Here is a 24,793-nt window from a genome sequence, read left to right on the forward strand (position 1 = left end):
GCCAAAATCAAACTTATCTAAAATATGTAACAGGCATAAAATTTTACCTTTTCATTGAATTACAGAAAAGAGGAAAAGTATGGAGACTAAATGAAGCAGACTAAATGAAACTTATAGATCGTGGCATAGCCCCAGACATTCTTGTTCAGAAAATTACTTTATTTTGATTTCCTCATAACCCTGGAGAGGTGCTTTCTCCTAAATGAGGTCCACAGTCACTAAAGAGACTTTGACCTAACTAAACACAGAATAACAGTGTGAAAAATAAAGCACTGCATAGGAAAGTAGTAATATGTAGGTACAATTTATACTTCAGAAATTTATTAGCTATGTGAATTTTATCGAAACCATTATTAAAAAGAAAATGGTGATGATGATAACATTTAAATAGTTATTTACTGATACTTCATTTGATTACTTAAATAATCCCAGGAGTCAGGGTCTATTATTACCCCTATATTAAAGATGATAATCAAGATAGATAGAAATCATATGATTATCTAGGTTACAAAATAAGTGTTTATAAGATGCTGGATTTCAACATAAATCTTCCTGACTCCAGATCCAGTGCTCCATCCATTCTACTACCTTTATTTGTATGAAATCTGTAAAATAAGTAAGTTGGTCTTGATGATTTTTAATATCTCCTCCATTTCTATCTCTGATCCTATGTTCTGAAAATTGATAAATAATTCCATAGTCCAGAGTAGACTATGAATTTGAATCGAAAACCCATTGAACCAGTGTATGAAAACAAGTATCTTGCACAGCTGTCACAAATTGGCAATGAGTGGTCCTAGAATTCCACAGACTAAATGGATTGGGTGGGATTGCCTTTCAGAATTAGTATAGTAATTTTCAATGAAAGCTTTCTAAACTTCTTGAAATAAAGACTTACCTTTTTATTTTTTTTAGAACTCCAATATTATTCTGTTTACATTTTATTCTCAGTGAGTCATGGAATATTACAATCTACTAAGAACTAGAATTGAAGATTTCCCAAAGGGCAAGGAAGAGTAGAAGGGTGGGTGTGAACAGATTGCAAAACATTAAAAAAAAAAATTGCACAGCAGAAGTAACAAAAATGCCATTAGATAAATAAATGCATGACGGGTGGGGGGGAGGGGGGGCAAGATAGAGTTTGGTCACATAGCAAAAATATCCATGCAATGTTAAGAAACTGTGAAAAAAGACCTCTGGCTCACTATATGTAGTATAATTATGACAAACTATAAATGGTCTCACGAGATGGGCAGACATGGAATGGTTGCAATATTAATCATTAAAGGGAATAGAAACTTGGATGTGATAATGGAACCATTAGAGTAATTTTTAAGTGAGGATTTCAAAGCACTCTACCAGCATGACAATATAACTTCATATATGTTGATAAAGGTAAAATTATCTCAAATTAATAAATGAAGTAACTAAAAAGGAAAAAAAAAAACCTTAGCTTTTTTTCCCCATTAGATTCATTGAAAATGGCCCTATATTTCCTCATAGATAACCCTTTTTATTTAAGTTGATTGCATAAAAACAAGAGGAATATACTAGCCTTAAAATATTTTTCTAAAGTTTCTTTAGGAATACTATTATCTAACTATTCAACTACTCAGCAGACAGAGAGTACCATCTATTCATTGATAATTCAGCTAATCTTATCTTAAAAGAGGGCAACATCTGCCCTTCCTCTCTGACTTGGGTAAAAAACGTTTTGGATGACAGAGGTGAACATCTTGCCAACAATTGTAAAAATAATAATTTTTTTTTGTTAACAGTGTAATATGTAACGGTGATCCTTTCTTTTCAGAAATTCCTGCTACAACCACTGAGGCATAAATACAAATGATACAACAGGTTAGCTTTTCTACATCTTGATATTAAACTTTGACTTTTAAAAAATGATCTGGATGCTATTTAGGTCATTAACACAGAGGTGACATATTTATTATATAATGCATATTATGTTATTAATATTTGAATAATAGCTTAATTACTGGAGCAAATTAAACTAATAAAGTTGTGCAAAAGAAATTGTATAATCACTGAATTGTCCATATTTGAGATAGTGGGAAGCAAATCAAATTAAAAATGAAAACACTCAAATGCAAGTTTCATTAGTTTGCTGCAAATTGGGGATGTATCTTCACCTCCCTTAAATTTCAATTTCCTTCTTTCCAAAGGAAGGTAGATTGGATTAGATATCTTCTAAGGACCATTCACATTCTATGTTCTATTACTTTATTACTCTAGTCCAACTTCTTCATATTTCAGACAGGGAAATTAGGACATGTGACTAAGTTTCAGCTACAGAATTTTTTTTAAGTAAATTCAGATATAAGATTCTATATATGCATTATGTGTCTTCCAACATTAGGTGGTACAGTGGATAGAGCATAGAGCTTGAAATCAGGAAGGCTCCCCTAGGAAAATCATTTAACCTTTCTTGCCTGAGTTCCTCATCTGTAAAATAAGCTTGAGAAGGAAAGGAAAACCCCCTCCAGTATCTTTGCTAATAAAGTACCAAAATTATGTCATCAAAGGACTTAATGGCAAATTTCCAAATATTAAATTATATTTATAAATCATGGGATCTATTTTGTAGAACTAAATCAAAAAGGTCTTAGCCATTAAGAAGAAGATAGACCAAAAAGCAATGATGATGATGGTGGTGGTAAGTATGATGATGATTTGAATGACTCACAATCGTTAGCAACATAAGCAAAACATTATTTGCTATGTCATTGTATGTATTGATTTTATAGATGAACTCCAAAGATCCAAGATTTTTCCACTTGAAATTTTTGGTGTACAGTCATGATAACCTCAAGTAAGTCTGTCTTACCTTAAATTTTCATTATTTTGTCAGTTTCAATAGAAGCAACCATTTCTGTGTCCAAACTCCAAAATATCATAGCTTCATCTGTTTTAGAGACTACTGACTTACACAGTTCTTTTTAGGAAATTCAAGTTGCCCATTAGTTGAAGAATGTCAGTGGAAACTGTGATGAAATGAATTTTCCTTCTAATCTCTTTTTACAGCTTTTTGGAATAAAAAGGAGTAGTAAAGGAAGAGAGAGGATAACTTTTTTACTTAGGAAATCTACTGCAAAATTGAAGGAATATGAAAGGTTTGTATGTGAGAACATCTGGAGAAAGCAACGACCTTTTAAAATCATCCATTACTGACTCTTTATACTTTCCTTTGCCTTGGGCTTACCATGGGCTCCTTCTTCCCCTTTGCTCTCAGAGTTCCCTTGGCACCTTGGAAATCTATTTATGCGGATTGCTAAACTAAAGCTACCCATAGAAGTTCAAGAAAAGAGAAAATTTGAAGTAAAGGACCAAAAATGGTAAGACAGATTGTTCCCTTGTCAAGTTCCCTTGGGGTTCTGCTGCCTGTGAATAGGGAGAAAAAAAAGAAAAGAAAAAGAAAAAAGAAAATTATCACTTAAGAAGATTGCTCTCTTCCAGGGCAGTGTTTGCCCTAGAATATACATTTTCTCCTCTTCCTAAATTAGGACCACACACACAAAAAACTAAAAATTAATCTGCATTCTGACCTCTATACATACAAAAATGGAGTTTTGCATAACAGTATATATACTAGAACGATTCTTCATCTTCTGGTCCTATAGTTTACCAGTTTCAACTCTTCCCAGTTTCTCTATAATATTTAATTCTTTCAACTAAGGTAGGAATTAGAAGCAGGGTCGGGAATGTGAAAAAAAGTGTACCAGGGAATGATAGATTCAGGCACGTTTCCTTTAATCTCTTTGCCAAGTGAAGAAATCCACTCCAGGTTTTTCATTCCGCTCGGCCTCTGTATTCCGGCTATGCAATGTGTAGCACGTTTCTCTCTCTCTCTCCTCTCTCTCGCCTTCTTTCTCCCTCCCTCTCTCACACAGTGTCTCCAGGATTTCTCTCTTCCTATTTCAGGAGGGCTCTCACAGACTCGGGCAGCCTGTGCGAAGCTGAGCTTCCCCTGGATCCTGTATATACACAACACATACTCACACGCACTCACCCCAACAAGAACTATACGCACCGCGCACAGACCCGCTCACTCCAGTCTCTCCATCCTCCCCTCACGCCGAGGCAACGCGCGGTTCCCACCTTCACTCTCCCACGGGCAAAGCCGGCTCGTGGGGAGTCCGGATTTCTGCCTCTCGGGAACTCGGATCGCAGCCTCGAACCCCTTATGCCTTTCCCCCCTTCTCTCTTTTTTTCTTTTGGTTTTGGGGGATAGAAGAAAAAGGCGACTGCTTTCCCAGACAGCCTTGGTTGGCTGGCTTGCCATCTTCCATCTGGCTTATAAAAGTTTGCTGAGAGCAGTGCAAGAGGTCTGGGTTGCTCATCCCCTCCACTGGCGGCGGGGGGTGGGGGTGGGCAAGGGGATAGGGAGGTGGGGGGAGGGCACTGCTAGCTCCGGAGGCATCCCGACGTTTGGGACAAGGTGAAGACGGTGCCGGACCTGGGATTTTATTTACTGAGCTGGATTTGCATGCTACACCATGCCTTCTCGGATCGGGGCTCTGCTTTTCTTTTTCACCGGGCTGCAGCTATCACTTTCAGTCGAGGCGGATGTTAAAGCTCGTAGCTGCAGTGAGGTCAGGCAAGCTTATAGTGCCAAAGGATTCAGCCTGGTCAATATACCCTACCAGGAAATAGCAGGTAAGTGCTGGCGGGGAAAGGGGGCAAAGGAAGCCTGGAAGGGGGCTGGGTCTAGCCGGCGCGATCCTGTCCCTGGTCCCTGTTCTCCCTTCCTTCTCCCCTGTTGCTGAGTTGAAAGTGTTCACTTTCTGCTGAGCCTTTTTCCTCTCGAACTCCCGGAGCCCCCAAAAGGCGGCGGGGCTGCTCCTGCTAGTTAGTTGGGTCTCCAAGCTACCTCATTGTGTGCACATGCTCCCGAGTCTCACCCCGCACCCCGCATCCCCTCCCCACCCCCTTCTCCTCTCCCCGCTCTTTCTTCATTGTTGGTCATCTTCGGGCGCGAGACGGGGGACTAGTGCGCGGTGGCAAGACGAAGGATGTCAGTCACATTTCTCTGGGGGCGGAGGCCAAACCCGAGCGACTGCCGCGCCACACTGGGTTCTGAACTAGCATCTTGGAGTCCGGGCTGCCTTCGCCTGGGCAAACTTATTAGAACTACTGCTGCTGCTGCTAGTGCTGCTTTGCAGGAACCACAGTCTCGGTGGCGCCTTTCCCTACTCCTAGGTCTCCGCGATGCCTGGGATTGGGGCCGAGGAAAGATGCACAAGGTCTACCCTCAGTACTCATACTCTTTCCCTGCCTTTTATACACATATGTCACTGCTCTTTTTCCCTCAGAGAAGGGAGTCCAAAGGTTCCTGGGACCGGGGTACAGGAGAGGTAGGGTTGAGAAAGAGCGTACTCGCTGTTCTCCTGGCGGAGAGTGGAATGTTGTCCACTAGGGACTCCCGGCGCCCAGCCCCCCGAGACTGCCGGATGTCTGCAGTTTGGGGTTTCATTTTTTGGGGGGGAGATTTCTTAATGGAGTATCTGTTTCAGATCTTGGGCGGGATTTTGCCTGAATGTTTCTTTATGTTTTCTCCGATTGCGGTTGGTCGCTCGTGGTTAGGAAACACCCCAGCCACCCTCAGACCTGGCTCCGCACTGTAACGTGGGCACTCTCAGTCTTTCCTTGCTTTCCAACATGTAGGAAAAGAGAGCGAACTTACTGTTGTGGGCAGCTGCAGTTTTTGTTTTTGTTTTTTTCAGTGGGGGAGAGATGTAGCTTTCCGCCTCCCGACAGAACCAGTCTCCCTGCCTTGCAGATTTCTCCACTGGGAGCTTGTTTATATCCCCTGTGCCTTTACAGAGCCATGTGTAACACATAGGTTCAAACAACTTGATCTGCATGCGTGCGTGTATTTTCCGGCTCTTAGCTCCAACCAAATCCGTGCATCTCCGGGGCTCTGTGAATGAAACGTGTCGGGGAGAGATAATCCTTTGGCTGGGAACAGAGCTGAGAGGGAGAAAAAGAGGGAGAGGCCAGGAGATGCTTGGGGAGGTGCAGTGGAGGCGCGGGCTGCTCAAATTGGTCAACTCTAGTCCTCAGTGACCTCGAAAGGGAGAATGAGGGAAGTCTTGATATTTGGCCAACGGCCTCTCCTAGTTTTACACACCAAGAACTGGGCGACTACGGGAAATCAATTTCAAATTGCTCATTTGAAAAGAGGGAAAACTCCCCTGTTTTCATTCCTCTTAGAACTGATTGATGCCCTATTATTATGGTTTTCATAGATTTAGTTGCATGAACGTTTCAGCCTCTCACCTAAATGAGCAAATTTATGCCAATTTCAGCACTTCAAAAAGGTGCCAATACATCAAGCTTGACGCCTTGGTTCATTATACAGAGTAAACCTTTACTAATTCAAAGCTAGAACTTGTGGTGACTCAGGAGGCTGCTTTCTAATTCCCAGTCACTCCTTCACTCTTCCTTAGAACCCCTAATTTGTTAATGAATGAATGAAAAGCTACTGTCCCCTTGAGTCCCAGCTCCTTAAGTTTCCTAGTTCTACTTTCCCTTTGTTTACTGTTATTTCATTCTTTTTAATTAATTGATAAGAATCAGTTTATTTCCCGCTTTTAAATCACAAGGAATGAATTCAAACTTTTAAGACTTGAAACATTTGTGTCTCTTCTAAGAACTTTTCCCTTTCTAGTTATGTTTTTCCTAACTATGCTTTTATACATATATTTCTGCATGTGAATTGAGAATATGATGTTTTCAAAGAAGATGTTCTAGCATTTAAAAACTGCTTCTGTGTCCTGAAGTGGATAATGAGAGACTGAGGGACTCAGGAATGCAGCTCATTCCCACCAGAATGCAAATCTACTTAACAGTAGTAGAGACCGGATTAACAGAGTCAATAATTCCCATAGCCATCCTTAACCAAGTGGAATGTTGAAAACTTCCAGTGGTTAATATAAATAGGTCAGTAAATTGTTAACACCAAAGGTTTCTTTTTTAGTTTTTTTCATCCCTTTATAGTTACTTGCTAATTGGCCATGGGTTTCTAGAATGTGTAGACTCTTGTTAAACTCTCAAACTTTCTAGGACTCTAAGTGCATTGTTTATTTTTTTTTCCCCCCTTAAAGCTGCTGTCCTTTGATGATAGTGGACATAATCACTGTCAGGTCATTGTAGGGTCAGAGGCACATTTGATAAGAAAACAAATGCATGGAAAATAACTGCATTTTAAGCTAATTTCTTTTACATGTTGTAGAATGCTTTTATAATAATTACTTAGGAAAGATGTCCTAGTATTAAATGGACACTGGTTCTTTGTTGCCAGATTCAGTTTTATAAACCCTTAGATATTGTTCTCTTTTTTTAAAAAACCCTTTTTTCTTTTTCTCATTTGAATGAATGTTAATGGTTTGTTTAGTGGAACAATATATGCATTATAATACTAATATGAGGCACATTGAATGGAGTCCCTGTCATTTTAGGTATTTGAGTATCTGCCTCTTTTAAAAAAAATGTAGATAGTTTGCTTAGTAATATAGCTGAAAAGTACTAAATCTATTACTTATGGTTATTTTGACATTTATGAAAGTTTCACATAGAATTCACAATTGTAAAATAGTGTTGCCCTTTTCTCTCTGCAACATGAGAATTTTCTTCAAACTGAACAGATGAGGGATAGTGTTGGGTAGTGTAACAAGTTATACTTTCATAGAATCTTTGGCACAGAGAAGACCTACAGGGATAAATGTATCCTATTCATCTTCATCCAGGATAACAGTTAAATCACCTATGATGAATTAGAATCCATTCATTTTTTAGGCTTTTAGGCTAGAATTGAGTCTGCATTTAAAATTAAACCATTCATAATTCACTAATTTCCTTGTCTAATCTTTAGGGAAATTGTCATCTTGTTGAACCCAAATTCTTTAGCTTTCCATATACTGTTCTCAAAGTTTTCTTCCAACCTGTCTCCTTCAACATTTTAAATAACTATATTTTCTATATTGGCTTTATTTTTCCATCCATTTATCATTTTGGAAGTTCTAATTTGATCCTTCTTTAATAATGGACCCCAAATTGACAATAAGAGTCTGCAAAGTTCTGTTTATATTGTCACTGTCATGTTATTTTGGGTTTCTTAGTTTATGATTTTAGGCTTCTCAGTATCAAAAATTTTGTTTGTTGATTTGTCTCCTCCCTTTCCCTCCTTCATCAGTACTCTGTTTCTGTCTCATGATCACCTAATGAAGTTTGTGGGCTATTTTTTGTGGTAATATGTATGCATATCTAATTTATCATTGTGTGTTCCATAACATAGTCCCCTAAGTAGTTAAGAGCATAATAAATATTTGCTGAATAAATAAATACATAATAAAATTTTACTTACCTTTTTTTGGTCCACTTTATTATTCTTTACTATTTATATTATCTTGCACTTGGGCCTTCTTGACTACTTCTAAAGATAACTATTAATTCTGAGTTTATCTTCTAAGGTATAAACCACAGATTGACTCCAAATGCTTCAGTTGTGCATTTTCCTCATTCTTACATGATCTAAATGTGTGCCATGAAAAAGAGATCAAAAGCCTGAATAGATAAAGCCAAGTAGTGTGCATCTGTGGCTTTTCTTTAATCTATTGGCTCTTTCCATTTGTTAAAGGGTTTTGGATTAGTCTGATATAATTTATTCTTTAGGAGGTGATATAAAAAGTTGAGGGGAGAGAGGAAGAGCTCATTTCATAGAGCTGCACAAAATCAATACATTTTGAGTTAGTTCTCTGCTTCAAATGTTAATTTTTTAAGTTGTCACTTCCTAACTAAGTTCTTAGTTCCTATCCTACCTTTCTCCTTTCTTTTAAGACCCAACAGTAAAATCATTTCTCTCTTATGGTTTTGAGTGTCATATGTTATTTACCTTCCCCTCTCAGAGTATTCTTATCAAATATATCTATATTTACATAGATATATAGCTGGATCTTTCTATCTATAGGCCTATCTTTATATTTTTTTATGTTGTTTACAAATGGCATCTTATTTGATGCTTTGGCTTTGATGATATTTGTACATCCAATATATACTTCCTTAGTAATTTGTCCTATGTTATATTTTCCTGAAGGAACCACTTATTTCACAACTTTTATTTAACAGAGATCCTTTAAAATTAACTATGTCCTTTAAAGACCTCATTTTAAGATAAACAGACACAGAAACAGTAATTTTGTGAATAAACAAAAGTGTGTGTATATATATGTGGTGTGTGTGTGTATTCTTATTCAAGAAATAATGAAATGCATGAAATTGAAGGAATTGTCTGGAGCATAGAAGTTTTAATAAAAGTTTACTTTTCAGTTAAACTCACAGAATTGCTATTTACAAGGTTGACTTTTTTTTCCCCCTCTCTCCTTAAAACACATCTTATCTCAGAAGAGTTCTAGCAGCTCAGCAAGGGTAATATTAGCTGCAATTTTGAATTTTTTTGTCAATTTAACTGAAATTTAAAACTAGTTTTGACCCGGGATTAGCTTTTTAAAAAGTTTACAGGCCTACATTTTGCCATTAGATAGCTTCATTCAAATCAATTCATAGAGTTTATACTAATTTGCATGTTCACTGTAATAGACAGTATCCCATTGGATGAGGTCTTAGTAGAAGTGTATAGATATTCAAAAGATTTTAGAGATCCTGTATAAGATTCTGTTTTGAAAATTAATAAATAAAGCAATAATACTTTACAGAGAAAATTAATAAAGCAATAATTCTTTACTTTTTATACATTTTATCTTTTTCAATTTGTTTTTTCTTTTTGTCTAATGTAGTGTTCTTTAGTTTATTTTCCAAAGGACTTTTCTAATACCAAATTTTTATTGACTACCAGTACTTTTCTATATTTTGTGGAGTATTGTGGATTATGGAATTGTGGAATGGAAGAAGCTTGCTTGACTTGAATTCTGAGGTAAGAACTAGGAACAATAAATGGAAGGTCTGGAAAGGTAGACATAAGACCATTCCTTTTTAGACTCCCTTAAATTAAGGAAATTTCTTCTTTATAATTCTCTGGAGTTACATCTTAGGGAGGTAAGTGAGGTTAGGTTTCAAAATCACTGTATAAAAATCACATATAGCTAAAATTATCTTTAAAGGTTTCTTTTAAAAGGCTAGTTTTTAAATTCATTGTTATTTGAAAAATTTCCCACTTTGACGAGAGTTTTGAGCAATACATAGTTTTGAGCAAAAGAGCAAAACTTTTCTTGCAAAGTTTTGATATTATTAGGCAAAGGAGTATGGTTCATATCTTGCAACCCCAAAATTTAGTACCTTTTCAATTCTCACCACATTCAATCATGTTAGAAATGTCATCACTCACTCATTCACTTGGAACTTAACTCATGGGGGAACATTTCTCTCTGTGATCAAAGCATAACACTGGAGAGGATGAAAAGTTGAAGAACAAGGGGTTAAGCTAAGTAATACCTTCAAAACAAACAGCAATCTTTCAGCTCTACTTTTTTTTTTTTTTTTGTCCTTTCCTCATGGAAGGAAACAGCAGCCTAAGTTCTTTTCCATGAGAAGGGAAGGTTCACAAATGCTTACCATTTTTTCCATCATAAAAGTTCCAGCTGAGGCCACAGTAAAGGGAATCTCTGTGTGGGCAGGAAATACAAATCCTCATAGTAGGAGTGTGATCAGAACTGTGAACTCATATTAAGAAAAAAGAAAAGTTAAGGGACCTGGTGATTTTCCCAGGTGGCTGAGATCTAGGGATGTCAGTTCCTTTACTTGGGTTGCTTTGCTCTTGGAGCATTATCAAGAAAGAGGAAGGAAAGGAGGGGGTAATCCCAGCATTGAGATATCATTGGTTGTGTGAGCCATAAATCTAGGGAGCCTCATAACTTGATTTCCCCAAGTTAAATCTGTATTTAGAGAGCTGGTCTGCCTCTGTATGACTGGCACCCATTTGTTTGATTCCACCTTCCAGAAAAATATAAACTATATCTGGACAAGTCTTTTAATTATTTGAAGAAAGTTGTGATATATCTTCTAATTATTTTCTTTTTTAGGTTAAGTATTCTTGATTCCTGCAATTCTGACTTACCTAATATTGTTTTGAGTCTTCTTCTCTTTAAGCAGTAAATTGCAGTGTTAACTATAAACATTTGCCTGGGTTTTTAACTTAATATCCCTATGGACAGATTTCAGGAGGTCTTGGAACTTGGGAAAACTGTTATTTTCATTGACTTCTAACTGAAATTTAGTTTTTCGTTCAATTAAAAAATATTCAAGTTTCACCTCTCAGTGGATTCCATAAAAGAAAGAGGTTAAGAATCCCTCAGATAAATGAAAGAAAGAATGAAAAAAAAAATTTCAAGCATTGTACTGTGTGCTATAGAGAGTACAGATAGAAAAATAGAAAAACAAAGAAAAAAAAAGAAATGACCCCTTTTCTTAATGAACTCAAATTCTAATATGGGGAGAAGTAATATATGTGAATAGTTGTCTTCAGGTGGGATGGGAAGGCATGGTGGATCTAGGAGTTTATAACAGGATAAGTGGTAAGAGCTGGAGGTCTGAATGGTGTTATTGCAGAGCAGGTGGCAATGCTCTAGAAATACCTGGAGTAGGAGATTTCAGAGGGGAAAAATTAATGTGAACTAGAGTTGTTGGGAGACTATGAAAGAGATAGGACTTGACAAAATCCTAGAATATCTGAATTAGAAAGCAATTTCAGAGGCTTTCTTGGCCAACTTTTTCTCATCCAGAATTCATTAAAAAATTTCTGGTAAGGGGCAAACCACTACTAAATTAGCTGTACTCCACTTTGTACAGAATATATACATACGTGTGTGTGTGTATAAAATATGTTTGCACACATATATTGTATATATACATTCTCAATATGTACATATGTGACACGAACATCAATAGATGACACACCTATCCAAATAATATATAAGTTTTGTTTGTGAAATGGCATTAATCATATATGCCTGTACATTGCATAATAATTCATATTGATTATTGTATACTTTCAAATATTAAATTAAATGACTTTATTAAATCTGAATTAATGATTGGGACTAATTGAATGAAACAGTAAATCTGAAACATATAATGGAAAATCACAGCAACATCAGATAAATAGAGATAAAATAAAGCAAACATCATTTTTAATATTCATTGCTGGTTCCAATTAAAATCGATTTGAAGAGAAGAGAATGACAGAATTATTAGATAAATACAATGTAGGTGTCATTTGTAGTTTTCATTTACTCCTGTTACTTTGAATCTAATTGGCAATAATAATGGACATCAGCTAAATGAGGGAGGCAGCTAAGTCAACTTCTTTGTTCATCTAGGCACAACACCTTTCTGTGGGGTAAAAAAGGTGAAAGTAGAAGTTAGAGGTTAGAGTGGTAAGGATTGGGGGAAAGATGACATCACCAAAATTAACATATATTTAATATCATTGCCTCAGCCTATACCTTGTAAAGATGTATTTGAACATACCTATTCTACTTAGACTAATTGCCCCAGGGCATCATAATGTTGAAATCTGGTTTAATGATTTTTGTTTTATGAAATTCTAAATATCATCCCAAGGAATCATTCAGGGCATGGACCATTCAGATGTAAGGTTGTAGCATACACTCACATACATATACACATACATATTTATTTATACATATAAACACATATATAGACACATGTAAAAATACAAATACATCTATATGAGATACATATGTATGTTTATGGTAGGAATGTGTGTGTACTGTTTTCCCCACTTAGAACAATAGTGGTAGGCATTGAAAAATGAATGTTGAATTATATTGGATTATTATTATATGGATTGAGGAATCAGCTCCGTGTTGCTAACAGGGCAAGACATAGTCAATATCCTACCTCTTAATGGGAGGATGAGAAGAACTTTTACAAAAGAGCTACATAACTTTCATAATGCTTATAATATAGAGAGTATGACTTTGCTTCAAAACCTCAAGAGATGTAGCACATAGAACAAGAGATGACCTGACCAGACAAAAACTTAAGGGAAGATGTCTCTTGTATATATTTTTTTTCCATTTTGTAGCTTTCGTAGCTGTCTCTTTTCCATTTGTAGCTTTATTCCCTTCAACTTACATCATATTTGCTTTTAGCTTTCAACTCAATGCTTTTTCCCTTTATAATAATTTTGATCCTAGAAAAGATATCTTTCCCAGCTAGTACTTCTTGGGATTGTGAAGCATGTGATCCATAGACTGGTGTAACGGGCTGAAGGTTATTCAGTAAAACAGACATCTCTTTTCTCAAGGGAGAGTGGAGTTAGAGTTTGTGGAAGGTATTTCATAAGGATTTGCAAGCAAATGGCCTTCCAAGAAAATGCCTAATTCAGTATGAACATGTATGTTGTATAAATGAATATTTGTATAATATAATTTTACGATAATTATAAAAACACTAACAAATAGGTTTGATAAATGGGGAAGGTTTGGTCTGGGGAATGGGTTTAATGAGTTGAGACCACATATCATATATGATTAACTCTGAAACAAATATGAGAAGGAGAAAGATCTGTAACCAGGTCAGTTACGAGACTGACAGCATATTATTTGATGTTTCATCATCATCATTATCGTGTTTATCAAGTGTCAACCAACTTGACTAATGCTCTATTGCTGTATTAATGAGAGTACAATTATAGAAGTATCTTTACATAGACAAAACTCCATTCCACAGGATTATCCCTAACCACAGCCAGTCCTTTTAGAATTATATGCCATAAGTAAAAAAAAAGAATCATAATTATACAATAAAAGAGAACTGTCCCACTTATAAAACATATTTTACACTGAGAATAGATCATCTTCATGTATTTAGAAGACTTGGGTAAGGCTTAACCTTTCCTATCATTTAGCTCTGACTCATTTTCTTAAATATCTTTACTCACTAGATCGTGTGTGTGTGTGTGTGTGTGTGTGTGTTTGTGTGTGTACAAATACAAATAAGCACTTGGAAGACCTGGAAAGAAAAAGTAACAACTAATTTCAAATTATTATTTAGCTCTAACCCATTTTCTCAAATATCCACTTTTGCCCCCTGGATTCTTTATGTGTATGTGTGTGTGTGTGTGTGTACATATATACATAAGCACTTTGAGGACCTAGAAAGATTGATAATGAACTTAAAATTTTTATTCAATGTACTTGAAAATTTAATAAAACTTTAAAAAAGAATATATAAATGGAAAAATCACTATGTAAAAGCGTAGAGTATTTTTAAATATATGTCTTGGTTTTTCTTTGAGAAATAACTTTAAACTATTTGATTCAATTATAGATTATTTGTTTGTCACATTCCTTCAAAGCTCAATAACTTTGGAGTTTTGAAGGTTTCAAAAAATGTTTAAGATCTACTTAAAAAGGATTAACTCTTTTAAAACAGGGTTATTACAAATCCTTGAAGTCACTATTCCCACCTCTTCCAATGTGATAACTTAGACTGATAGCCTTGAGATTCATATTATAGTATACATTGTAGAAGTAAATATTTCTGAAGTAGAAAGTTGAAATATAAATGCACTAGTGATAAATGAAATGCTGGATTCCTGGATACCATATAGTTTTTTGTTACCTCTTTTCCTTGAACAGATTTGCAATGAATTCTACCTGGTAACATATTTCAAACTACTTTTACATTACCAAGTGCTAATGTGTTAAACTATTTTATTGCTCTTTTACTACACATTTCATTATGTAGTATCTTACTCAAACACTGTTTCAGAGACATAAGGGTATCAGGAAGCCAGAGAGGTCAAGCACCATGTTAAATGTATAGGCCATTCTTTTTATATGACTGTAATAAAGAATATGTTCATTTCATTTATATTACTACATGACTCTCATAAAATCCCAGCTTCAAGTTGAATATAAAATTGCTTGTAAAATGGTCCATCGTGTAGCAAATAATCAACAAATCTGTTTTCTGAGCAATCTCACTTTTAAATTACCACCTTTAATATCTTTTGAAATCCTTGAGGATTGCAGTATCACTTAGAAATCTCTTTGCCTTAAGTTCTTCATCAGAGTATACATATATGAAATTCATTTGTGCCAACCTACTCTCTACTTAATAAAGGAAAAAATGATTTAATAATTACTATTAAAGTTTACAATTGAAATAATAAACTTTGAGCATCAAATTCTTTTATGATGGTAAAATACCTAATTAGACTCATCATAAAAATTTAATTACATTTTTAAAGAATTAAAACTCTTTGTTGCCCCTCATATGTGATGTTAATGTATTTACAATGGGTATGGATTCTGCTTTTGGAATGAATGTTCAGTAATTTCAGGTCTACTTAATAAAATAGTAAAAAATTACTGATAATATAGTTTAAAGAAAAAAAGGTCCCATATTAGAAATGTCTTACTGGCTATAAAAATAAACTTTTCAATTTAAAGAGAGTAGTACTTATCCATCTATTCTTGTTGACATTGAAGAAGGATGATTTTGATTGTTCAGAATAGCAATCAAGATTGATTTTCCATACCAAAACCAGTATGTTATTGTTACCCACTATTTTTTCTTCCTTACTTCTAAAGAATAAAAAATCCTCTTTAAACTTTTAAATAAGACTTCACTTATAATTTTAGCCTTTAATTTTGAAACAAGTTTGCTGATAAAACCATTAGTCCTCAGAGATGTAGCTTGATTTCACTAAAATGCCCTTGTACTTCAAAAAAAAAGTTCAAAAAATGCTTCATTTCTTTGAAAGACTTTGAAACTGTTATTTTGGGGAAAATAAGTATTCCTCACAATTACTGTAATTTATAAGGAGAGAAGAAAAGACAAAGTCCAATACAGATTCTCCCCCCGTCCCCAATTCAGCATCTCTCAAAGGGAACTTAAGTTGATAATTCTGAGTTTAATACACAGTACTAGTCTCTTGTGAGCTAAGTTTGAAAAGTTTATTAATAGGACCCAAGTTGTTCCTAGATTCCCATTTACCTTTGGAGAAAACAGTGACTGCTCTCTTCTGGCAGGGACCGTGAATGTCCAGAAGGAGGCTCTCCTGCGTAACATCAATTGGAAGGTGCACTACCTTAGGCCACATTTTAGCCTGGTAACTGTGGAATTGATTTTCACGGCTCATGACAGAAGCTGTTTTCAGCCCATGAAAAGGAAGTAGCTGGGGCTGATACTTCTAACACAAACAGCAAATTGCTCCATGGATTTTGAGGTCTGTTACCTTAAGGTTCTAATGGCCTTTTAACAGTGTTTCCAGCTGAGCAGCAGATGTAAGGGATACTGAACATTGAGAGCTGCTTGGTTGGTGCTTTTCCCCCCTCCCTTTCTGAAAGAAGCACTTTTACAGCCATTGTGCTAATACGACATCTTTGAAACTATTCAGTCACACATATTAGGTTTGAAAATGAGAGAAAAAAATTCACATAAAAAAACCATTCTAGGCCAGTGTTTGAAATCTACTACCTGAATAAACTGTGTGTTCTCATATTGGATGATTTGTTTCTGGAAGCTTTATGATTATTTAGCATTATACTTTCACTATGACTATCTTTAGGCCCTTTTGGAGAAATCTGTGATTCATCTCAAAATTTCATCCTTCCTCTCATTTATGTCAGACTTTTCCATGACATTTTCTGGAACTCACTTGACAGCACAAATATTTTATAGTATCATATGAGGGGGAAATCATTTGAAGCCCTTCTAAAGATGGGAAATGTGAAATAGATATATTTAAAATCCAACTGATATTTATATGTATATATACATGTACATACATATCTATACACATTTATTTATATATGCATATATATATATATATATATATATATATATATAATTTTCTGGCTTCTGAAAAATATATGTTGAGCTGGATATTTTAATTGTAGATCAAACTATCCTTATTTACTATTTATGCTCTCTTTTGAGAGCAGGTAGTGATCCCCTCATGGGGAGCACAGATTTACAAAAATGCTGTATGTTTAAACTGTTTCAGTTTAAACTGAAATTATTAAAGCTGTGAATTAAAAAAAAAAAAAAAACAAACAATGACTTTCTTTATCTTACATCCCATCATTTCCTAAATTAGACAAACCATATTATAAAGTTTTTCATGATATATTGGAACTCTAGATATAGTTTATTAAATATGAAGTAATATTTGTATTTTATAATTTTAGTAATTATATATCATATTAATGTACAATTATTAATATAAATTATTACTTGTAAATAGTAATATAAATTTAATTACCTAATTAATATAGTTTTGGGGTGGGTAGGCAGTGCCATAGATAAAGAAATGGACTTGGAATCAGGAAAACCTAAATTCAAATCTATCTTTAGAAACATATTAGCTATGTGACTTTGAGAAAGTCCTGTTTGCCTTAGTTTCCTTATCTGTAAAATGAGCTGGAGAAGGAAATGGCAAAACACTTCCAATATTTGTGCCAAAAAATTCTCCAGAGTTGTAATAAAGAGTCAGATATGACTGAAAAAACTATTAAGAATAAAGTTTCATATTGTTATTCAGGATGAGAGAGCAAGAACTGAATAAGCTACATAATCATCTCACCTTCCTCAAAAATTTATCTCATTTATTTTGAATATATTTTGCTTACATTATTTATGTATATATTGATTTACATCATAGCATATAAATTCCTTGATGGCAGGATTAGATTATTTTATTTTTGTTTTTGTATCTCTAGCATCCAGAACTGTGCCTAGCTTATAGTTGTGTTTTGTTTTTCTCAGTATTGGCCTTATTGATGGCATTTCAGGTAAAAACTAACTCAAGGATTAAATTCTGGGTTTTTTTTCCTATTCCTTTCTCTTCTGTTCTTTCTCTTTCTTCCTCCCTCTCTTCCTCCCTCCCTTCCTCTCTCCCTTCCTTTATTCCTATCTTTCTTCTCCCTCCCTCCCTCCCTTCCTTCCTCCCTTTCTCCCTTCCTTCCTTTATTCCTACCTTTCTGGCTTCTTTCCTTTCTCCCTCCCTCCCTTTCTTTCTCCTCCTTCCTTCCTTCCTCCCTCCCTCCCTCTATCTCTTTCTTTCTTTATTCCTTCCCCCTCCTCCTCCTTCTTCCTGCCTTTCTGCCTTCCTTCTTTCTTTTTATTTTTTGCCTTCCTTCTTTTCTTTTCTTTTTTTTTTTTTTTCCACAGTTATATCCACCACAGTTCATATTTCTGAGTTGGGGGATAAATTGGTGAGGAGATATTTTCTTTTTGAGTATTATCTTGTACCAGATCAAAGTTTAATCTTTGTTAAACTTAAATATTTTTATGTTATTCATAATTACTTTTGAGGAGCCAGTTTTCTGCATATAAATCTTCATTCAAAATTCCTTGAGGTATAAGTTTTGAGGATCCATTAAAAGAACAAGATTTTGGCTCTATCACAAAACTTATATGCAGAAATACTTATGTGATGCTGTAACTATTTTTAAATACTCTTTTCCATTATTTTTTTCTCATTTTTTAATTGATCTTCATATCTTAACACATCAACATCCAATAAATCCAATATTCCACACACTGTTAGCAAGTCTTAAATCTGTTTTGATTGCAAAACATTCATTCTCAAAAGTCTTTAATGCTTCCCACTACTTGAACTCTAAAACCAGAATCCTTAGTTTGATATTCAAAGCTCTCAGCACTCTAACCAATTTATCTTTCTAATTGTATTCCAGAGTCTGGTATTGTCTCTTTTTTGTGATCGAATCAATTGAAAGTTTGTTTTTATTTTTTAAATTAAAGCTTTTTTTTCAAAATATATACATGGATAATCTTCAATATTCACCCTTGCAAAATTTTCCCCCTTCTAAATTTTGTATTCTAAATTTTTTCACTTCCTTTCCTCTACCCCCTCTCCTAGACAGCAAGTAATTCAATTTATGTTAACAAGTACAATACTTCTATACATATTTCTACAAATATCATGCTGCACAAGAAAAATCAGATCAAAAAGGAAAACAAAATGCAACAAAACAACAACAAAAAGTGAAATTACTGTTGTGATCCACCCTCAGTTCCCACAGTTTTCTCTTCCTTGTGATGACTCTCTTCATCACAAGACCATTGGAACTGGCCTGAATTATCTCATTGTTGAAGAGACCCATGTCCATCTGAATTGATCATAATATTAATTGATCATTGTTGCTATATATAGCAATCTCCTAGTTTTGCTCATTTCACTTAGTATCTTCATGTAAATCTCTCCAAGCCTTTTTGAAATCATCCTGCTGCTCATTTCTTATAGAATAATAATATTCCTCCCAATCCCTCTATTTTTGTCCGCCTCCATTTTTTATTTCCTTCACAGGCTAATTGTACACTATTTCAAAGTTAGATTCTTTTTGTACAGCAAAACAACTGTTTGGACATGTATACATATATTATATTTAATTTATAATTTAACATATTTAACATGTATTGGTCAACCTGCCATCTGGGGGGGGGAAGGGGGCATAAAATTGGAACAAAAGGTTTGGCAATTGTCATTGCTGTAAAATTACCCATGCATATATCTGGTAAATAAAAACTATTATTAAAAAAAGAATAATATTCCTTAACATTCATGTACAATAATTTATTCAGCCATTCTCCAGGGGCATCCACTCAGTTTACACTTTCTTGCCATTACAAAAAAGGGCTGCCACAAACATTTTTGTACATGTGGGTCCCTTTTCCTCCTTTATGGTTTCTTTGGGATACAAGCCTAGTAGAAACATTGCTGAAACAAACAAAGGTAAAGTTTCATAGCCCTTTGGACATAGTTCCTAATTGTTCTCCAGAATGGTTGGATCACACCTACACCAACAATGTTAGTGTCCCCATTTTGCCACATCTCTTCTAAATTGCCATTATCTTTTCCTGTCATCTTGGCCAATTTGAGAGTGTGGATTAGTATCTCAGAATTGTCTTAATTTACCCTTCTTGGAGCAAGAATGATTCAGAGCATCTTTTGATATGAGTAGAAAAGGTTTTAATTTCTTCATCTGAAAATTGTCTGTTTATATCCTTTGACCATTTATCAATTGGAGAGTGACTTGAATTCTTATAAAGTTGAGTCACTTCTCTATATATTTTAGAAATTAGTCCTTTATCAGAACCCTTGAATATATATAAAAAAAATTCCCCAGCTTATTGCTTCCCTTCTAATCTTGTCTGCATTTTTTTGTACAAAACATTTTTAACTTAATATAATCAAAATTATCCATTTTGTATTCACTAATGTACTCCAATTCTTCTTTGGCCACAAATTCCTTTCTCCCTTCTCCATAGATCTGAGATGTTCTTCTAAGTTCTTCTTATTTCCTTATAATATCACTCTTTATGTCTAAATCCTGAACCCATTTTAATCTTATCTTGGTATATGGGGTATTAGGTGTGGCTCAATGCCTAGTTTCTGCTGTTGTAATTTCTAATTTTCCCAGCAGTTTTTGTCAAAAAATGAGTTTTTACCTCAAAAGCTGGGGTCTTTGGCTTTGTCAAACACTAGATTATTGTAGTCATTGACTATTTTGTTCTGTGAAACTAACCTAACCTTCACTGATTAACTACTCTATTTCTTAGCTAGTACCAAATGGGTTTGATGACTGCTGCTTTATAATACAGTTTTGTCTTTATTTGCACTATTTTTCCATTAATTCCCTTGAAATTCTTGATCTTTTGTTCTTCCAGATGAACTTTGTTATTACTTTTTCCAGCTTTACTCTGTAAAGTAATTTCTTTGTAGTTTGATTTGTATGACACTGAATAAGTAGGTTAATTTAGGTAATATTGTCATTTTTCTTTAGTCTGGCTTATCCATGAGCAGTTGACATTTTTCCAATTGTGGTTAGATCTGGCTTTATTTGTTTTGTAATTGTGTTCATGTAGTTCCTGAATTTGTCTTGGCAGGTAAATATTTGGGAGTTTACCAAATATTTTATATTATCTAAAGTTATTTTAAATGGAATTTCTCTTTGAATCTCTTGCTACAGGACTTTGTTGGTAATATATAAAAATGCAATAATTTATGTGGATTTATTATGTATCCTGAAACTTTGCTAAAGTTGTGAATTATTTCTAATAGTATTTAGTTGATTCTCTAGGATTCTATAAGTATATCATCATATCATCTGTAAAGAGTAATGATTTGGTTTCCCCATTACCTACTTTAATTTCTTTAATCTCTTTTTCTTGTCTTATTGCCAAAGCTCATGTATCTAATAGCATAGTGAATAGTAGTGGTGATAGTGGCCAACCTTGTTTCACCCCTGATCTTATTGGGGATGGTTCTATTTTATCCCATTTATTCTGTCTTTCTAACTATGTTTCGTGTGTTCTCATTTTTATGTATCTTCACTCTTTCCTTCTCCATTTTTCAATTCAATTCTTATTCCATTTCAAGCCCTTTATCATTACAGAGCTTCTCTAGCACATTGAAACCCAGAGTTCAACATTTATATCATTATGGTTTGTGCTGCTTTTTGAAAGTTGATCTCATAATGCGACCATCCTCTGTGTTGCATTGAACTGTTTTTAATGCTTTGTATTCACTTTAATATGTTTATAATGTGTTTATATATCCCCACATCAATTAGATTTTAAACTCCTTAAAGACAGGGGTTGTCTTGTATCTCTAATTGTTTCTTTCATAATGCATATCTCTGAACATTGCAGGTGCTCATTTGCTTATGCCCTTCCAAATAATATTAAACAACATGGAGTTGTCAAGTTGTCAAACTGCCAAGATAGAGGTTTTATTTAGTTCTGTTTTAAATTAATGAAGTTATTTAAACTATACTGACTTAAACTTAGTGGAAAGCAGTTTGAACAAGTCTGATAATTATACATTATTGTAATTCAGTCATGTTGAATATATTTTACTTTAAATTATATTCCCTCCAAAGCAAAATGGGGCCAAATGGACCACATTGTGTATGCATAGGACTGTCTCCAAAATTCAAAGTAAATATTTTATTGAAAAATATATTTTAATTAACAGCTGCAGCAATTTTAAACATCTTGAAATTTAATAACATGTTTATTTCATGTTTAATGACATTTGCAAGAAGATTGCATTCAAAAAAGTTCAAAAGCCAGTAAAGAGATCAAGCATGTAATTATTTGTTTACAATGGAAATTTTGAGTGATAGCATGTGCTTTGTAGAGTATACATCCTAAGAATCAAGTGCCTTAAAAATTAATTAAATTAATAAATATTTTATCATCTTACCCTTTTTGAAATAACAATCAAATTGTACAAACAATGGCTTCCTGCTAAAATTTAGAGGGTTAAAAACATAAACAAATGTAGAAATCACTATCATAACTAATTTTTCTCTTGCTGACATTGCCTTAATTTTTTCTTATATTTTCTTCATGTTGTAAGTTAGCTTGTTGATTTGTTCTGCTTACCTGAGCTGTATTTGCTACTGTTTTCTTCAACATCCAAATTGCTACTTATGACTTTGTAACTTACACTGACTCATGAGGTTTTTCAACTTGCTGGCTTTTTGCTTTAAATTATCCTTTTTTTTTACTAGCGTTACTAAAAAAATTAGCCAGTGTTCATTTAACTATTGGTACAATTCACAGCTATAATTTAAGTAAATAGTTCACAGAAATAGGAACTGCCATGATTTCATTATATTCACCGAAAACTCCTGGGCAAAGAATTTATTAAAAGAATAAATAAATAGTTAATATGTTATAATAGATTTTATATATATATATATATACATATATACATAAGTGCATACATGCATTAATATATAAATATAACAGATAAGAATTACATGATTATATTGAAAATTCAATCTTAAGACAGTTTCCTACAGCATAGAGACATTAAGTGACATTGCCAATTACAGAATATGTCAAAGATGGATTTGAACCCAGAACTTCTTTATTTTAAGGCTATCTCTTTACTATATTATGCTGATATTGATAATACAGAGGACTAAATCTCTATGTTAGCAGCTAATTAAAAAAAAAAAAACTTCTTAAGAAGCCAAATGGACTAATTTTGGAAAGTTTAATCATTGGTACAAGTTCAAGTAGACATTGGTTCAAGTAGACTTACAATAGACCTATATTCTTTGCAAATAATATCGAATTGTATAAATTTGATTTTGAGCCAAAATATGTACCTTCCCCCATGTCCTCCAAAAAAGTCTTTGTGCAACTTTAAGTTTTAATAGCTTTTAAATAAGCTTAAAAGGACACAAAGGTTTTGGGAACATTATCCAAATGATTTCTAAAGAAGAAACATAAATAGAACCATATTTATGTTATATTCATCCTTGTTACAAATTATAGGTTAGTAGTCACATGGAGATTAGGATTCTATTTGCAAGCAACTCGTAATTTAATCAGTATTTATTTGCATTTAATTGTGGAAATTTATGAAGTACTTGTCAGTCATACTCTGCTGTATTTAATCTGTCATAGCAGATAATATATATATGCACATAAGTGCATACATGCATATATAATATAGCTGATAAGGATTACATAATTATATTAGATAATTTACGTGCATAAATATGTACATACATACATACATACATATACATATTCATATACAAGAAATAGAATGGCACTAAAAGTATACCTATTTTTGAGGAAAGCTTCAATTAAATTAACTTATGCCCTGACATCTTTTTCTATCTTTATTAAGAACATTAAAGAAATAAATACGAAATATGTAGTTTTTTTACATTATGAGTAGATATCATTTTTTGTTGTTATTGTTGAAGATCTTGAAATGAAGTTTTCTATTTTGTACTTGTATTCTATCCCTTTCAAAAACTTAGGTCTGAACCTTTTTATTCTGCCCTTTCTAAGCTTTGCATATGTGGATTGTTACCTGTGTCTTGCAAAACATAAAAGAAAATTGTAGAGGGTGCCCAAGTAACAAATTCTTTTTTTTAAATAAAAGCCTTTTCTCTCATTTGTAATGTGTTCTCTGTTAAAAGTAACAGCTGCAAAAAAGCAAGGAAGGCAGAACACACTAATCTAAGTTGTAAAATATGTTTTGGTGGCTCAACAGAGATTTAGCTGTTTCTGAGCAAAAAATCAAAATCTAATTTTAAAATGAAGGTATTTAAAAGCATGGCACAAGGGAGCTTTATTTGTCAAATTGGTGAAAAGCCAGGAGTGAAGTATACTTTGACTGCTGCTGTTAGAAGATAGTCTGTCATGCTGGCTATATTCTAGTAATGAGCATTGTTAATTGAATATCAAGCACACAAGTAGAATGCAATGATTAAGTGCAAACACCTGTCTAATTCAGTAAACCATCACTAAGGAAATGAGTAAATTATCAAAAATCATTTTTAAAGAGAAATAATTGATTATTGAATTTTATTTTTTAAATTATTTCCAGAAATTAATAACTTTATAAATTAATAATTGGTTATTGAACTTTATTTTCAAAATGATTTTCAGAAATTAATAACTTTATTAAATGGAAAGTTTTCTTCCATTTGAAATTAGAATATTTTTAATTTCTAGTGCATAATGAAAACATTTATCTTGGATTTTAGAATATAGGCTTTTTTTTTCCCTCTAAGGGATATAGAATATAGGGTATGTTTTGATTATACTCTATGTAAGTGATCTTTAAAAATAATAATTTGTTCTGTGAACCTAAATTTTTTGAATTGATATACTAACTTTGAAAGTGTCATTTTAACCTAAACCAGAAGGTTCTATGGTTTTTATACTTCAGGGACCATGTTTTTTTTTTTTTTTTTTTTTTTTTTAGTGTGTGTGTGTGTGTGTG

General features: G+C 33.8%; 1 protein-coding gene across 1 annotated transcript in view; it reads left to right on the forward strand.

Moving 5' to 3' along the window:
- Positions 1 to 4,399: 4,399 nt before the first annotated feature.
- GPC6 (glypican 6) overlaps positions 4,400 to 24,793 on the forward strand; it is a 1,235,068-nt gene continuing 1,214,674 nt past the window's right edge. The window contains exon 1 of the mRNA XM_074299354.1: positions 4,400 to 4,674. Coding sequence (XP_074155455.1) covers positions 4,515 to 4,674 — 160 coding nt within the window. The 5' untranslated portion in view covers positions 4,400 to 4,514. The remainder of the gene's footprint in view (positions 4,675 to 24,793) is intronic.

The sequence above is a fragment of the Sminthopsis crassicaudata genome, chromosome 3 (genome assembly GCF_048593235.1).
Source record: "Sminthopsis crassicaudata isolate SCR6 chromosome 3, ASM4859323v1, whole genome shotgun sequence".
Lineage (NCBI taxonomy): Eukaryota > Metazoa > Chordata > Mammalia > Dasyuromorphia > Dasyuridae > Sminthopsis > Sminthopsis crassicaudata.